Below are 17975 nucleotides of genomic sequence, written 5' to 3' on the forward strand. Positions count from 1 at the left end.
AACACCCCCTCCTCCACCTGTGACAACCAAAAATTGTCACAAACATTGCCAGTGGTCCCTGGGGATGGGGGCCAAAATTCCCCTGGTTGAGGACCTTTGTTTTATTGCTGGTCTTGGAGGATTAGTTTAGTGAGCTCACTTTATGAAAATGCATTGAGCTGTACATGTAGGATTCATCAGCTTTTCTGCATGCATATTAAACTTTAAAAGTTTTTTAAATTAAAAAAAAAAAAGTCAGTGAATAACTAAAAGAGCCAAAACTTTTAGAGCTAGCAGGGACACTAGATGCAGTGTCTTGCAGGTAAGGAAGCTAAGATCCAGTGGCTCGGGGTTAACCCCACACCGGCTTCCCCTCCCACACCCTGCCCCCTCCCTCCCAGGCCGACTCGCTCCCAAATACAGCCCAAGTCAGAGCCAAGGCCGATCCCATGCAGGTACTCGGTTGGACCTGTGGACCCCAAACCCCACTGTGGAAGGGGCTTGGTGGACCTTACAACCACACTCTGCAAAGAGAATTCTGAAAACCAATAGCTCATGCAAACAGGATATTAGCTTTTGTCAGAAAGATCAAAAAGGGCTTGAGGTTTCTCTTCTCAGCCCCAGCCTCCCCTGCCTCTCCCTCCCTGCTTTATCTGCTTGCTTCAGTCGGCATCAGGAAGCGATGGCAGCGGGTGAGACTCAGATCTATGCCAAGGTTTCCAACAAGCTCAAGGGCCGCAGCACCACCTCGCTCCTGGACCCCCTCCTGAGCATGGGCTTCCCGGCACACACCGCGTGAGTACCGCCCTGCCTGGCCGTGTGCCCTGGACCCTGAGCTGGCCCCTCTGTGGCCACAAAGCTGCAGGTGGCTCAGAGCGCTTACTTCCTGTCAAGGGGTGCACCATGCAGGGCCAGAGACCGGCTCAAAATGAGGCCTTTTCTGCTTTTATAAATGACACGATCTTTGCCTTTTAAAGACAAACTCTGCTGGCCGGTGATGGAGGGACCTTGAAATTTGTGAAAATTGGAAGCAGGGTTTGGAGGGGCCTGGCTGTACCCCCTCTGTGGGCAGCTCAGGGAATCTGAGACAGCTTTTTAGACTCGAATTTGAAAGCCTCAAAGCCGGGTGGGTCTCTGATGCTGGGACCTCTTAAAATACACAAGAACGTAGTTCTAAATATGCAGGGAAACCCCTTGTCCTTAGGGGGGACTCTCTTGAATGTCTGATAATGGAGCGAAATGGTTAAGGAACTCCCCGAGCAGGGTGGACATAGTCCTACTTATCCAAGGAGAAGGGCCACACAGAGATGACTCCACCTTGAAGGTTACCCTCCGGGAGAGGACGGGGTCCCCCAAAACAATGAGCTTGAGACCGACATCAGGTTGCAGCTTCCACAGTGTTCTTAGATCTGGTGCTTTTCACGTGTTTATTCATGTGGGAAATACATCATAAGTCCCCTTAGGTAACCTTGGATTTGGGAGGGGGCAAACTCTCCTTAAAGAGATGACAAACCCTTGCCCAATTGCGTGGAATGACTGAGGCTGGACCCCTTTCCTCCCCAACCCAAATCAGGACTTTGTTGTCATGTTATGCTCATAGTGAACCGGGGGTCTGTGAGACGGGAAGAGAACCAGGCGTGTGCAGGGTGCTTGCCGTGGGCCGGGCACCGTCCGTCAGGGGCAGACGGGGACACCGAGGCCGGAGAGGGCAGATTCTGGAGGGGCAGGGCTGGAACCCCACTCCCGGTGCTTGTAACACTCACGCTTTATTACGTGACTGAAGCCACCATTGGGGACATGCTCAAAATTCCTTCCAGTTTAAATAGCTCTGTGTTGGAGGTGGAGAAACGTGTTTTAAACGTCTCCCTTAGGCGAGAGCACCCAGGTAAGGCTCCTGTTAACCTCTCCAGGCAGCCTCATCCCCGCCGGTATCCTCTGAAACAGCAGTGCTGGGCACTGGCCACCTTGGGTGCCTGGTCAGCTCCGGCTATTTCCAGGCTGAATTCCTGCATGAATTACCTTCACCAAACTCCATTCTGTCCAGTTCAGTCCCCTGCAGTTAAACTCCATTCAGGGTACATTCATTCAAGGATGAGTAAGACTTGGTTAGGCCCAGGGACCTCGCGGTCCAGTCGATCAGGGAGATGGACTCAAGTCCATTGAGATGAGGGGCAAGGTGGCCATGTGTGCGGTGGGGAAGTGCAGGGGAGCTGCACGGGCATCCTGCTTGGGTGGTTTGCGGAGGGCTTCCTGGAAGAGGAACATCTGAGCCGAGCCTGGAAGACCCAGTGCCATTTCCCCCAGGGCATGTTGGCACCAGGCCTAATCTTGGCAGGGAGGCACGTGTGCAAGCCTGGGACATGGCCCTGCACAGCCGACTCGAGGGTCCAAGAGCGGGTCCACCTGTCTTGGGAGCAGGTGCGTTGGGGAGGGATGGGGACGCGGGATTCGGGTGTGGGTGGACCTCAGGACAGGAGCCCTTGGACTCCGTGCCAGGGACTGGGGGTGGGGGCCAGGGAAGGAAAATGATGGGCTGAGATGCAGGGCGTCTGCGTTTCCAAAACCGCAGTGGTGCCACGCGGAGGGCGGAGACCTGGGCGCTGCATCCCACTGTGAGGTCTGGCCGTCCAGCCCCTGGGGGGGACCCCCTAAGGGCCCATGTGTTGCAGGGACACTCCTGTCTCTCTGACCTTTCCCAAAGAACAGAAGGCAGGTTCTGAGAGCTCCTCGCGTTCTCCCTCCCCACAGGCTCAAGGCGTTGGCGGCCACTGGAAGGAAGACAGCGGCGGAGGCGTCAGACTGGTGGGTGCGGTGAGGTCTCTGCAGGGTGGGCGCTGGGAAGTGCCCAGGACACTCCGGGGGGCGGGGAAGCTCCATGCCGCCCACCCAGCCCCCAGGGAAAGGAATAAAGAGGCCCCGGTTAAAATGGAAAACAAAAGAGAGAGAACTTTGAACAATGTTTTCTTCACTTAAAAGTCTGATTTAATCCAAATGTGCCTGTCAGTGAAGAACAATATCCACGTGATTTGTTTAGTAAATAGGGGAGAGCCATTTTTGCTGATAGGAAGGCGAGTTTGCCACTCTCTCCGCCTCTGATGGGGCGAGAACTTGCAGGTGGTGCTGAATGCCCCCCAAGGCCTCGCACGTTGCCCCTCAGGGTGCCAGGTGCCTGGGGGCTGTGGGGAGCTCTGGGTTCCAGGAGGCTCAGCCAGCCCTCAGCTCTGCGGCTCTGCCAGCCTCCTGCTGCTACGGGCCTCGGTTTCCTGCCCTGGGAATCAAAGAGGACACCCTGTTCTCTAAAACTCAGTCCCGACCGCGTGTGGCATGATGCCATCATTCTGCCCCTGGTGGGAAGTCCCCTCATGCTCCGCCCCGGAGTAGCTGCAGTGAAAATCAAACAAAAATCCCAGGTCCCGCCAGGCTGGGGTGCCCTCCCCAGAGCAGGATGGCAGACACTGGCACCAGGTCTCTGAGGACTCAGCGTGTCCTCAGCGGGAACCCCCTCCGCCTCCAAAAACTCTAGGCCAAGGGCAAAAATGCCAGCCCCGTACAGGACAAAGGGAAGCACCCGGGACCCTCTGGGCTAGGCTAACCCTAAAGTCAATTGCAGAATTGGAATTAAAAACCAGACCCACTGTCCTGAGGGTCGTGCTAGTGGTGACTCAGCCAGAAAGCCCAGCAGACCCACCGAAGAACAGGGAGGTGGTGGGTCCCCTAGATTCTGTGAGAGTGGGCCCAACCTCACTCCTAATCGGGGGCGGGGGGCTGCAAATTAGGATGCCGTTAACAACAAAAGGTGGCTTCAAGTGTTGGTGGGGATGAGGGGAAGACGGTCTCTCACTTTCTCAGCTGCAATAGCGGTGAATATCCACACTGAAAATGTGTAGCTGCCACCCAGAAGTTCATGTCCAAGTACATTCCCTGGAGAAACACAGAGGACCTAAAAAGACATGTACAAAGATCTTGATCACAGTACTATGAAATTTTAAGAAAAGAAAACAATTTAAATGTCCATCAGTGGCATGGGTGGATGAGATATTACCTACGTAGATGATACACTGTTATACAGCCCTTAGAAGGTTCATTCTGACAAACTTCCCCAGATGTATGTGCATTAATGTGGAGAGATTACAAAAACACAGGTTTGAGTAAAAAATGCAAGTTGCAGAATAATTTGAACAATAGCTTATGATTTATATAAAACACACACAAGTGCTATCTGTGGATTTGTTACCTAAATGTCTAGAAGAAAACAGAGCAGATTAAGACTTGAGGTTTCCTCTAGAAAAGGGGAAGTGAGCTACAATGGAAGGGGTATAGCTTCCTCTATTGGTATTTTTTTTATTAAGGAGAAGGTATTTGTGTATATCTTATGTTTTCTCCAGTGGTTGTACCCTGATTCCTGAATTCAATATTATGTCACAAGCACTTCTCTGAGTCATCAAAAATTATTCAAATCCATAATTTCCAATGACTGCATGATAAAGTTATTATCTTTTTTCTCATTTTTTCCTTCTTTCCTATTATAAATAACCGTACAATAAATATGTTATATGCAGTCTTATCTATACTTTTTGCTTTCTGCTTCGGATAAATTGCTGGAAGTGGAATTATTAGTTCAAATGGAATGGGTATTTTAAGGCTATTGACACATCTTAGCAAATTGCTATGTGTCAGGTTTGCAGAAATTCATCCTTAAGTCTCACGCACCTTTGACACAATTAAGCATAACTTTTACCCTCTCAAAGACATTCTGTTAATTTGACAAGTGAGAAAATAAGCGTCTCGTGGTTGTCTCAATTTTTTTTTATTATTGGTGAGAATGAACTTGAATTGGGGGCTCTATGTCATTTTTCCTAGTATTTCTTTTTTTAGTATTTAAAATAACTTTCTGAATTGAAAGAAAATATAGTAGCCACCTAAGTTCTGTCTAGTTCCTTGTGGCTTTGATTTTTACACTTAATTTGAAGTTGGAGATGAAATTAAAGTGTGAGTTTTTTTCCACAAGATTTTCAACCCTAAGGAGATGCCTGGCCCACAAAGGCCATTAGAAGACCAGGTTTTGAGTGTTTCTGTCACCTTTCTCTCCTTTTCTGGCTCTTTGGCCTGGGAATCAGACTAGCCAGGATCTGAGACCTGGCTGGACGCTGACCTGCTCTGCGGCCACACTCAGCCCCGTGGTCGGCAAGTCCCGCCCGGGCACGGACACCTCTGCTCTGCACGGCCTGCTGTTCTGAGTTGCTGTCACCACTGTCCTGTGTCCTCCATGGGGAAAGACTCTTTTGGCCACGACGCCAGGTAAAAGCGTCCCGTTCTCTGTTGCAGGCTGCACTGCCATTGCAATGACCCTTCTCTCGACGACCCCATCCCCCAGGAGTACGCCCTTTTCCTCTGTCCCACGGGACCCCTGCTGGACAAACTTCAAGAGTTCTGGAGAGAGAGCAGGCGTCAGTGCGCAAAGAACAGAGCCCATGAGGTCTTCCCTCACATAACGCTCTGTGACTTCTTCACGGTGAGTCAGTCCAAGGAGTTTTTAATGCTCATTAACACAGCAGCTGAGTCATTTTCTGCCATAACTAGGTGGTGATGGGGCAAAATTGAGGGGTTTACTTTCACAGGGTGGTCCACAATGGTGGTGTTACCTGGATTCTTTGTGTGAGATATCCTTTACTTTCCTCCTCATCTTTGTCTGGTCAACTTCTATTCATCCTTCAGAACCCAACTCATTTATCCCCTCCCATTTTGAGTCTTCCCCAGCTCCCCAGGCAGAAGAGGTTGCCGACCTTTGTGCTCCCACCATCCTCTTGTTTCTAAGTCTAGTGGCACTATTTCCCTGTTGCATGGCCATGTGTCTGGTGCAGTTCTGCATCCCTCACTGGACTGAACCGCTCAAGTGAAGGAGGATAATTCACTTACCATTGCCCCCAGAGACCAGCACCATGCCTCAAACAGAGTGGGTGCTTCACAGATGTGTGATGGATCAATTGAAGAACGGGTTGGCCAGCCACAGATGTAGGACTTCTCCCTGCCTGGGGGACCAGCCCCCTGATTCGAAAGATGTTCAGAGAGCCAGCTTCAGCTCCCAGGATGGGGTCCTGGGAGGTGAGAAGGACCTGGGATGCTCAAAAGACAAGAGGGAGGCATGAGAATGAGGGAAGGAGGGGCAGACACCACTGTGGCTCCCGACCAGAGAAAAGTACAGAGGGCACACCCTGGCCCCGCCCCGGCTCTACTGCCAGCAAACTCTAAGGGTCCCACCAGGGCCCAAGGAGCCCTCTGTCCCAGGCTCCTTTGCGCTGCATGGAAAGGGGGACGCAAACCTGTGCAGGAAGGCTTCCAGAAGATGCCCAGAAGAAGCAGCATCTTCCAAAGCCCTTGACAATCATCCTCATTTGCCAGGGCCAGTGGGGAGGGATTCCCAGGTGCTGAAACCAAGAAAGTCCCAGGCAAACCAGGGTGAGTTGGTCACCCTACTTGCACATTGATGGCATTTGTGACAGGCTCCTTCCTGGCTTGTCCTAGGAGCTCATCAGGGAAAGGAGAGGCAGTGAAGCCAGCAACGAACATGACCTTAGAAATGGACACGCCTGGTCCTGACAGCCAGAGAGCTGACCGGGGCCTCCAACTCCTCCTCCCAGCCTGTCGAGGCATGTCCATTTGTGCACACATACACACATACACAGAGACACACACAGCATCACACACAGACACACCACACACAGACACCATGTCACACACACAGATATACACACAGATACACAGAGACACACACAGCATCACACACAGACACACCACACACAGACACCATGTCACACACACAGATATACACACAGATACACAGAGACACACACAGCATGACACACAGACACACCACACACAGACACCATGTCACACACACAGATATGCACACAGCTACACAGAGACACACACAGCATGACACACAGACACACCACACACAGACACCATGTCACACACACAGATATACACACAGATACACAGAGACACACACAGCATGACACACAGACACACCACACACAGACACCATGTCACACACACAGATATGCACACAGCTACACAGAGACACACACAGCATGACACACAGACACACCACACACGTAGATACACACACACACATTTCCCTTCTCTCGAGGTAGCTGCCCCCTCACGCCCACCCCACGTCCCACCCTGCCCTGGTGGCTGCGTGCCCCTTTCCAGCAGAAGAGTGAAATAGGGATTCACTCTTTGCCTTTGATTCTGTAAAATAGGAACGCTCAGCCACCAACTAGTGCCGTCGTCTACAGGTCGGTGTATAACGTGCCTCCATGCTCCCAGATTACGTGAGGTGAGTGCCCTCCAGGCACCACGTGCTTTCCAGGCCCTACGAGGACTGCAAAGATACCACAGACGGGGTGAATTTAGGGCGCTCCTGGTTAGCAGGGGAGCTGAGGGTGCGCATTAGCAACGATGATAAGGTTCACAACTCAGAGAATAAAGAGGGCTGTGGGAAGCCCAGAGGGAGCCAGCTGCTGGGGAGAGGAGGATTTGGCCGGCTCCCCGAAGGGGGTGGCTCTGTCAGGCCTCCACTGGGGTCCCACACGGGAGCATGGAGTCTTTCTCACTGAGCAAGGAGCCAAGAGCTGTGTGGCCAGAGGGCAGGTGAGTGGGTGACAGCAGGGTTGAGGGGGAGCTTGTGAGCCAAGACCACGTCAGAGGAGACCCTGCTGGGGGCAAGGACGGCTCGATCACTGGCCGAGCGTGTGGCCTGCTGCCGGGTCTGAAGGTCAGCAGCCGAGGGGTAGGCTACAACCCTCCTCAGTAGGGTAGGTTCTGAGCAGTGCACCCCAGGGCCGCCTTGGCGTCTACGGGAAACCTCCAGAAGCCAATAATGCAGCCCTGAGCCCAGCTGTGGGCCACAGGACTGGAGGAGGGGGTTCAGGATGGGATGCAGGGTTGGGTCAACTCAGCGTGGGGCGAGGCACACATTTAGAGGGACAAGGGATTTTTGACCTGGGCATTCAAAGGCTATTCTATTCCAAAAAGAACTTGACCTGAATTCTATAAGAAACTGGGGGCCAGCTACAGAACGGATCCATCACCCCAAACACCAGGACCAGGTTAATTATGTTACAGCATCGTGACCAGAAAAGAGGCTCCCGAGGCTGCCTGATTGTTATTAGTTAAGGTAACAGGTGACTGTCCTGTCTCTGTCCCTCAGTGCGAGGACCAGAAGGTGGAGTGTCTGTATGAAGCACTGAAGAGAGCCGGGGATAGGACCCTGGGCGCCTTCCCCTCGGCTGTGCCTCTGGTTCTCCATTCTTCCGTCAGCTACCTGGGCTTCTTCGTGAACGACAGCCCCGCAGATATCATCCAGGAATTTGCTGTGATGTTCGCCACGGAAGCTTCCATCTTAGCAGGTAGGCAGCCCCAGGCAGAAGCACACGCAGGGCCCGGTTAATAGAAAGTGGTCCCTTTGTGCCTGGGGCTGAGCTCGCCACACTCGGGTGCGATGGGCAGACCCCAGGGCAGCAAGAGTGAGGCTGTTTCCCCGATGCAGCGACGGTCGTCCTGCGGGGTGGTCGCGCTGGCCTGGCTGGCCAGGCACAGGGTTGTCTGCACCCTCACCGGTCACTTCCACACCCACCTGGCCCTTACAGCCAGCAACTATGACATGGCCTTAACCTGAGGCTGAACAATTAGCTAGAACCTCCGTAACGGGCCAGGATGTCCTTCAAAAATGTGAGCTAAGTCAGACAGAGAAAGACAAATACCATATGATATCGCTTATACGTGGAATTAAAAAAATGGTACAGATGAACCTATTTCCAAAACAGAAGTAGAGTCACGGATGTAGAAAACAAACTTACGGTTACCAAGGAGGAAAGGGGTGCGAGGGATAAATTGGGAGATTGGGACTGACATAGACACACTACTATACACAAAATAGATAACTAATAAGAACCTGCTGTATAGCACAGGGAAATCTACTCAATACTCTGTCATAACCTGTATGGGAATAGAATCTAAAAAAGAGTGGATATATGTATATGTAAAGCTGATTCACTTTGCTGTACAGCAGAAACTAACACAACGTTGTACATCAATTGTACTCCAATAAAAATTAATTAAAAACAAAAAAGAGTGAGCGAATAGAAAGACTCAGAACTAGCAGAGGGCTCTTCTCTAAGTGGAAATAGCCTTGTCTGCACCAATGTGGTTTTTCAAAACACTCAGCCGTGTTCCAGCTGCTGGGAAACTGTCCCAGGAGGGACGGTGTGTGGCCACATGATGACAGGGGATTGTAGGCGGGGGCACCTCCCCCAGCCCCACGCCCACCAGGGGCATCCCTCCTCAACAGGCCAGTGCTGTATGTAAAACACAAGTCCTAGCTGATTCATTTTAATGTTTTAGGTATGAGCGTAGTCTTGTCTCCTTGGCCTCTTGGGGGGAAAATTATCTAGACTCACTTTGAGAATCAGCCAAATTCACTTTCCTCAGACACCAGCCCCGGTCTGGAGACTGAGGCTCCGGCTGGGGTTTAGTGAGAAGAATTCCAGACTTGACCTCAGGTGTGAATTTTCCCTCATCTCTGGTTGGTGGTGTGACCTGAATCATGTCCTCTGACCCCTGAGTCGTCTTCTTTCTCTGCAAATGGCTGGGGGTCTCGCCCTTTAAACAGTTTGGGCTGTTTGGGGAACTTCCCCGTGGTCCTGGTACTCAGAGGTGCTCCGCACTGCTGTGCTTTGCTGAGTCTGAAACTCGAAGAGGCCACAGCACCCTGGTAGCGGGACCCCTCCCTGCCCCCTGCAGACATGTATGAATGCAGATGCCAGTCACATGAATAATTTCCTTAGTCCCAGATTTCCATTTGGAGGCTCGTTTGTCGAGTCTGGGATCGTATTTGCTAGATAACGATAACCTTACCCCATGTCCTTGCGGATTGCCTCCTTTATGTAAACATGAGTTCAGGGCATGATCTTAAATCTCCTTGTCTCTAAAAGGATGACGGACATGGCTCTTGTCCTGATGCAGTGTATCAGCCGCTTGCCTCCGAGCAGGCCTAGCACCTCACTTACTCCCATGCCCCCAAAAAGTGGCTCTTAATGACCACTCATTTTTAAAATAGAGTAACCGAGGGCTGTGCAGGGTAAAGTGCCTGCCCAAGGTCACTGTCATGGGTTGAAAAGTGTCCCCTAAAATTCACATCCACCAAAACCTCAGAAAAGGACCTTATTTGGAAATAGGGTCTCTGTAGATGTAATTAGTTGAGGTCACAGTGGAGTAGGACAGGCCCTAAGTCCAGTGACTGGTGTCCTTGTATGACGAGAAGACACAGAGACACAGAGGAGAGGCCATGTGACCACGGAGGCAGGCATTGAAGGGATGCGTCCAAAAGCAAAGGAATGCTGGGGCCACAGGAGCTGGAGGAGGCAGGGAGGGACCCTCCCCGGGAGCCTTCAGTGGGGGGCGCTGCCCTGTAACACCTTGGCTTTGGACTTCCAGCCTCCAGACGCATGAGAACAAATTTCTGTTGTTCTAGGCCACCCAGGGTGTGGCCATTTGTGACAACAGCCCAGGAAACCAACAGAGTCCCCAAGCCAGTGGGTGGTGGAGCTGGCACTGGAGTCCAGCCATGTCCTGCTCCATGCCTCCTGGGCTTCGTGCTGACCCGCTCCGCACCCTGGGAAACCGGCTTTGACCTCACATCCATCGCCCACCCCTCAGCAGGCTCCACCCTGCCCTCCACGGCCGGCACCCTGGGCCTGACCCTGATGGGTCGGGAGGGACCAGTCACAGCTCAGCCAGCAAGCGTGTTCCTGGCCAGCTCACAGTCCCCAGGGGCATGGGCCACACAGAGAAAAAGACAAGCGCCCGTTCAGATCAGGTGACTCGGTGATCTCTCTGATGACGACCTCAGCGGGCCTTTCCCAGGCCACGCTGACTCATCCACGGCAAGGCCGTCCCCCCACCTCGTCTGGAACACCCGAGAAAAGGAATTTCCCTGCCACCCACATGCTCTCTTGCTTTGAGCTCCTCACCCCCGCAGCTCAGGGCCTGGAGACCTCGCCGGTTTCTCTTTTGCTACCAAAGGCTCAGATAGAGGACGGGAGACATCGATGGGGTTGCCAAGTCTGGGCTCCAGGAAGTGGGTGCATCACCCTTGACGTTTTTCAGGGGGAGGGCGGATCCTGTGTGTTGCTAAGTGTTGCCCGTGAGAAAGGTAGCAGGTAACTAAGATTTACTGAAAGTTTCCCGGGGACCTTACAGTTGAGAGGCCGGTTTCCCAGGACAAGGCTGTCCAATCCTCAAGTTGTTGGTGTCGAAACTGAAGCTGAGTCAGACCAAGACGGTCCCCAAAGTCAGCTGCCAAACGGGGCAGCTGGGTCTAAAGTCAGGTCTATCAGATTCCAGAGTCTGTGCAGTTCCATTAATCGCCGCCTCCCCGGAACAAAGCTGCTTTGTGACCCGGCTGAAATCGGATCCTGGCTGCTTCGGGGACCCTGCTGCCCACTGACCTGAGGGCCCTGGGATGAGGTCCAGGAGGGCTGGGGCCGTGAAGGCAGAGGTCACTCAAAAAGACCAGGGCCTTGGCCGCTCCAAGGGCTTCCTGCTTCACCAAAGTCAGCAGAATATTAGAGGCACTGCGACGTCTGATGGAATCGCATTGCTTAGGGCATTTTCTTCCAGAGACTCTGCAACTGAACAAAAAGCCATTGACTGCAGCATGAGCCCACCCATGCAGGCCACTGTGTGACATGCACACCCTGGGGGATGAAGGAGATTGGAATCAATTGTTGGGGCAATTAACTTGCAAACTGATGGGCCACAAACACCCCACCCCAAAACCTGTGTCCCTATACCCTCTGCTTTCCTGCTTCTTCGTAGAATCTTCAAGTACCCAACCACCTCCTTAACGAGGTGACCTCTGTGTGGTGGCCTGTCTGGGCCAACTCCTTGCCTTGTCGGAGGAGCGCTGGTGTGGGGAGGGGAGTGGGCAGAGGCAGGAGGCACGTGTGTAAAGGCGTTTGCACCTCCAACCCGGGCTCGTGACCACCCCGGATGCGGAGACCCGGGCGTGCAGTGCGGACATCTGGGTCAAGGTGCCCCGTTTGCCTGATTTCACAGACTGCACCGTGAAGCCCTGCACCAAGCAGCTGCATCTCACCCTGGCCCACAAGTTCTATCCCCACCACCAGAGGACGCTGGAGCAGCTGGCCAGAGCCGTCCACCCGGGCCACGGCTGCCAGTGGACGGCCGCACTCTACTCGCGGGACATGCGCTTTGTACACTACCAGGTGAGCGAACGCAGGCGGACGGCTGGACTGGACCCCGCCATGGGAACAGGTGAACGGCTGCCCTCCTGACGGAGCCCTGACCCGCAGGAGCCCTCGGATGGAGGTTTTTCAGCAGAAGGGCGAACTTCTCTCCCTTCCCTAAAATAATGCTGTGGCCTGCATTTTGGAATTAACATTCTTTTGTATGTGAGTCGCAGACACAGAAATTTGGGGGAAAAGTGGAAACATTTCAGGTATCAAAAATGGACGGTTGCAAAGATTTATGAATACATGTGCTGCTTGCTAATTTGTTTAGATAATGATTTGAGTGAAGTCTCAGTTCAGGACTCCCTCCCCATGGGATTGATTGCTTTAGATAGAAAGCTTGTTATGCTCCTTTCAGACCCATGGAACAAGTATGAATGAATCCACCGTGTTCTGTGGTGTGGGAGAAGCTGTAAATAACCTCACTCCAAGGGGGGCGGATGTGAACATCCGGTTATGCTTTGAGATTTTCATATAAGAAATAAGTAAACAGAGATAAATAGGTAGGTAGATAGGTGGATTGATAAAATAGGTAGATAGATGATAGAGATAGATAGACAGATGATAGATAGGTAGATAGATAAATTGATAGGTAGATAAGAGTTAGATAGATAGATAATAGATTAGATAGGTGATTGATAGATACAGATAGGTAGATAGATGATAGATGATTGATATGTATAGATAGATGATAGAGAGATAATAGATAGATGATAGATAGATAAACAGATAGATAAATAGATAATAACTAGAGAGAAAGATGATAGATAAATAGATAGACAAATAGATAATAACTAGAGAGACAGATGATAGATAGATACCAAAATTCATTTCTGAATGTATCTGGACAAGTGTATACATCCTTTTGTCATATCCTACTGTCATCAGACAGAGGCTTGGATGTGTCATGGAGACACAGAACCCATCCTTGCTTGAGACACGAAGACACTGTCCTCCATTCTAGACCCTGAAGGTCCGGTTCCAGTACAAACCCCAGAACATGGATGAGCTCACACTCAGTCCCGGAGACTACATCTTCGTGGACCCCACCCAGCAGGAGGAGATCAGCGAGGGCTGGGTGATTGGGATCTCGCAGCAGACCGGCTGCCGGGGCTTCCTGCCCGAGAACTACACGGAGCGAGCTAGCGAGTGTGACACGTGGGTGAAGCACAGGTGAGTGCCGCTCTGCCCCTGCAGCCCAGACGCCTCCCTCAGACTTAGTGTCTGAGAGCGACTTTTTGGAAACAGTGGCCATGGTGCTTGTATGCTTCTAGACAGTTCCATTGTTGGTAAAAATTGCCTTCTCCATACTGGCAACATTATCCCTGCAGGTATATGGTAAATATCTTGGTTGATTTGTGGTTTTCCACTGAAAACATTCAGAAAACATCAATTACTCTACAAAACTTTTCTGAGATCATAATCCCAAAAGGACTACAAAATACCACTTCCTTATTATGAACATAACAAATTATAGAAGCATACAAGCACCGTAGAAGAGATAATTCAATTAAAGATAAGGCAGTGAAATAAATGATGATACATCCATACAATAGAATACTTGAGGTTTTTAAAAATGATCACGAGGAAGTATTTTATGTACTGATATAAAAAAATCCAAGAGAAGTTGCAGAACAATGTGTATAGGATAGTACTAACTGTGGGGAACAGATGCATTAAAACATTATCATCTGTACTTATATATGCACAATATGTATTTATATGCACGTTCATGCGTAAAAGTTCCCTGGAAGGGAAGACGTCTATAAACTTCTAACAGTGGCTACCTGCAGGGTTGAAGGTGGGAGTTGGGAGAATGGAATAGGAATGGGAGGGAGACTTTTCACCCTCTACCACTGCATAATTTTTAAATTTGTGAACCATAGAAATGCATTACTTATTCAAAATCTAAATTAATCAATTTTAAGTTTAAAGAAAAGAATATAAGGAAATTGGGTCAAAGGGAGAATAAAGGGAGAGAAGTCAGACAAACCCAGGGCCAAGCTCTGTACACACCATGCACGCTGTGGGCCCCAGGCTCCGAGCTCTCCCACACCCAACGTGGAAAGGGATATGGCTTCCACGAAAAGATCACAGCCATCCCAGGTGTGGGTAGACCAGTCATCCCGGAGAAGCACAGTTTTATGGGTGTGGGCATGGCCATGTGTCCAGTGGCCACAACAAAGTCACAGGACATTGGTGCCACGAGGGACTGCAGAGATAATCAGGTAGATCATCATCCCTGAGAGCTGAGAACACTTGGGCCCAGGGAGGTGGTGGGGCCAGATGACATCACGCAATCAAGGAAGCACTTGGTTCCTTTTAGAACCAGCTCAGTCCATCGCCCGGTCCAATGAACCATTTAAGGAGTAACAAGGGAGCAGATGCTGGTTCCACCCCAACTGACCATCTGAGGTCCAGGTGGTGTGGGCTCCCATCTGGTCCCTGTCCTTTAGCAAGTCCTCCAATCCTTGCTCAGGACGAGAGAGCATCACCGTCGCCAGGCAGTCGGCAAACTGGATGTTTCTAGAACTATGCAGCTAATATTCTGGAGAAAATGAGTTTATGGCTATTACATCTTTCACCTCACAGTTAATCTGTTAGTCACCTGTCACCAAAATAACGGTTCCAGGTTTTAAGCTGAACATTTCTGGGACTATTCCTTCTAGAAACAAGTTTCCCCTAGGAATTCATAAGTATTAACAAGAATTATAGCAAAAGAAGAGAAAACTAAGTACTGGGCTGGGCTGTGGGGTGTCTGATTGGCCGTGTTTTGGAAGCAACCCAGCTGTGCTGGGGAAGAAGTAAGACAAACTGTGACATGTGATTATGGGTCAGAAGGACAGAGAACCAGCACTGTTGTCGGACTCAGCTGTCCTGGCTAAGTCTTTTAAAATGGCCAAAAGTGTACTTTATTAAACGTTCAAACTTTTAAATTCAGAAAATGGGCCTAGAATGTCTGGACACGTTACTAATCGGCTGAGCAGATATGCCGTCAGATGATACTGTCCCAAGGCTACTTTAGCTGTGGGCAGACAAACTGTTGTTTATAGACAGTGGATAAATATCTCTGACAGTGTCAGCACAGAATTCACACTTGGGACGTGCAACCCAAGCAGGAAAAATTATTGGCCTTACATCAGTGACCCATCACCCATGCGACAATTCAGCCTTTGTGCCAATAGTTCAGGGTCTCTGGATTTACTCAGCAACAAAATGACCCCACATTATTTGCCTGTTACTTTGAAGAAAAAGATCAGAGGTGACCACTGTGATATTGATGGAGCATATTCATGAATCACAGCAGATTTCAACGCTCCACAGACAAGAATGTATGTAGCATAATCTCGAACAAAGAGCCATGAATGTTAGAGCTTAGAGAACACTTTGTCCTCTTTCAGCCAAGATGAGAGTACCAACCCTGGAGCAATACATGCTCAGTAACTTTCCAAAACCACAGAGCAAGTTCCTGGCAAGTAGCTCAGACATAATAGAGATATTGTCATGGGCTGCATTGTGTCCCCCAAATTCATATGTTGATGTCTGAAGCCCCAGCACCTCACAATGTGATTGTATTTAGAGATGGGTCTTTAAAGAGGTGACCAAGGTAAAATGAGATCACAGGGTGGGCCCTAATCCAATTTGTCTGGTGTCCTTATAAGAAGAGGAGATCCGGGCAGACACACACAGAAGGACGATCATGTGAGGACACAGGGAGAAGACGGCCGTGTACACACCAAGGAGAGAGGCCTCTGGAGGAACTAACCCCGCCCATACCTCGATCTTGGACTCAGCCCCCAGACTGTATGAGAACAAGTATCTGTTACTTAAGCTGCCCCGTCTGTGGTACCTCGCTATGGCATCCCTAGCAGACACAGTCCACACAACCCCACAGACGGCAGCGGTGCCCCTTTTAAAAGCCAGGGAGAATTTAAATACATCTATTTCTATGGTGTAAGTTAAGCAGTAAGTGGGTCTCCGAAGTTTAAGAGAAAAACAGAAATATTAAAATGCTACGTTCTTTCCTTTCTCTTCTCATCACCAACATCCCCATGGTAATCAAGGTTGTATTTCATTTGAAAGAGTAGCAAAAAAAAAAAAAATTCAATTTTTCTCTCCAACTGTAAACTTCACAGATGTTATTTATAGATAACGAGGCTTCACTATCTGCCCCGTGGGCCGGGAGCAGGGTGCGGGAGGGCCACACCTCGCCCTCAGGAAGGGGAAACCCACCAGCATTTCCTGTGTCAAGGTGAGACTCTGCAAATACTGAGAGCGTGCTCATTTGCAGAGGGAAATGTCAATGGTCTGAATATGGGGATCATGTTCTTGTCTATTTATGACCAGTTAGAGACGTCGAATGTGCTGACATCTGACGCTGTGAGACTATGAGCTGTGTAAATCTATTTGACCTGGATCCCGCTGTTACTGACCAGGGTCCTTGGCTTCCTTAATCAATAGATATTGATCAGAGGCCAGACAAGAAATTCAGGCAGGGCTTTGTTGGGACCACTGCTGCAACAGGGGGGAGCGAGAACCAACAACAGGTTCCCTTGCCTGCCCACTCCCCGAGGGGGCTTGAGCTGGCTCCTTACATGGGGTGAGGGCAGGGGTGTGTCCAGGCGTCAGGCCGGAGGGGTGACTTAGGTGGCCTGCCCAGCCCCTAGGTGGTGTTGAGTGCAGGGGGCATGCTCAGTGCCCTGCTTTTGCTCCAGGCTCTTCAAAAGTGGCAGTTGGGTTTTTTGGTCTCTTTGTATCTTTTGGGTCCAGAATTTGACCCAACTGGGCAGGCACGCAGTTATTTTTAGTCCTGTACAGTTTCTTTGTATTCTGTTGCTGGAGGAGAAGTGTGTCCAGGTGCAAGCCCTGCAGCAAAGGGTCCCAGGTCCCAGCAAAAGGTCCCAGGTCCCAGCCTGTCTCACCACCAGTAGGATTTACTGCTCAAGACAGGACAGGCAACAAGATGGGAAGAGAAGGTACGACTTGCAGACAGTTTCAGAAGTGAGTTAACTACATCGAAACACCGCGTGGGCACTGAGGGTCCCGGGCGTGCGGTTGTGATGGTGAAAGGCAGGTGGCCTGAGCCTGTGGGCCCCTGAGATGCAGGAGAAATGACGCCACTCCCAGCTCAGGACCCGGTTAGGGTCTCAGGATGGAGGCCTGGGAGCCATCAGCTTTACGAAAATTGGGGGACTTGGGGCCACTGTGGGAGAGAAAGGCAAACATTTACAAATGGGCCGAATAAGTAGAAACACACCACGTTCGTGATGGAGCAAAATGAATCCTCCCAGAGCCATTTCCAGGTTTAATGAAATTCCAGGGAAAATCCCAATGGGATCGTTTGTTGGAACTTCACTGAGTGATTGAAAAGTTTATCTGGGAGAATAAATAGAAGAGCTGAGAACACTTTGAAAAATAAAAGTGATGAGAGGAGATATTTACCCTACCAGGTATTAAAAGCATGTTATAAATCTATAATATGGTACTGGCTTGAGGGAAAGAGAAAAAATAGATCCATGGAACAGACTAGCTAACAGATCAGGAGACCTGGTATATTAGGAGGTTCCTATCTGATGAATGCATCAGAAATAGGAAAATAAATGGGTGTAAAATAAAAGGTATTCTGTATGACCTCACAGCAGACACTGATACCAATTTAATTCTGAGTCAAGAATTAAA

At 50.3% G+C, this 17975-nt stretch overlaps 1 protein-coding gene across 2 annotated transcripts in view; it reads left to right on the top strand.

Annotated features, from left to right (window-relative positions):
- The first annotated feature begins 391 nt into the window (after positions 1-391).
- Positions 392-17975, top strand: part of UBASH3A (ubiquitin associated and SH3 domain containing A) — a 40284-nt gene continuing 22700 nt past the window's right edge. Inside the window, exons 1-6 of one of the 2 annotated variants that reach the window (XM_036850687.1) lie at positions 392-774; positions 2728-2781; positions 5305-5491; positions 8195-8393; positions 12103-12272; positions 13261-13469. In XM_036850687.1, coding sequence (XP_036706582.1) covers positions 662-774; positions 2728-2781; positions 5305-5491; positions 8195-8393; positions 12103-12272; positions 13261-13469 — 932 coding nt within the window. In that variant the 5' untranslated portion in view covers positions 392-661. The remainder of the gene's footprint in view (positions 775-2727; positions 2782-5304; positions 5492-8194; positions 8394-12102; positions 12273-13260; positions 13470-17975) is intronic. The other variant, XM_036850688.1, reaches the window with a different exon arrangement.

The sequence above is a fragment of the Balaenoptera musculus genome, chromosome 4 (genome assembly GCF_009873245.2).
Source record: "Balaenoptera musculus isolate JJ_BM4_2016_0621 chromosome 4, mBalMus1.pri.v3, whole genome shotgun sequence".
Classification (NCBI taxonomy): Eukaryota; Metazoa; Chordata; class Mammalia; order Artiodactyla; family Balaenopteridae; genus Balaenoptera; species Balaenoptera musculus.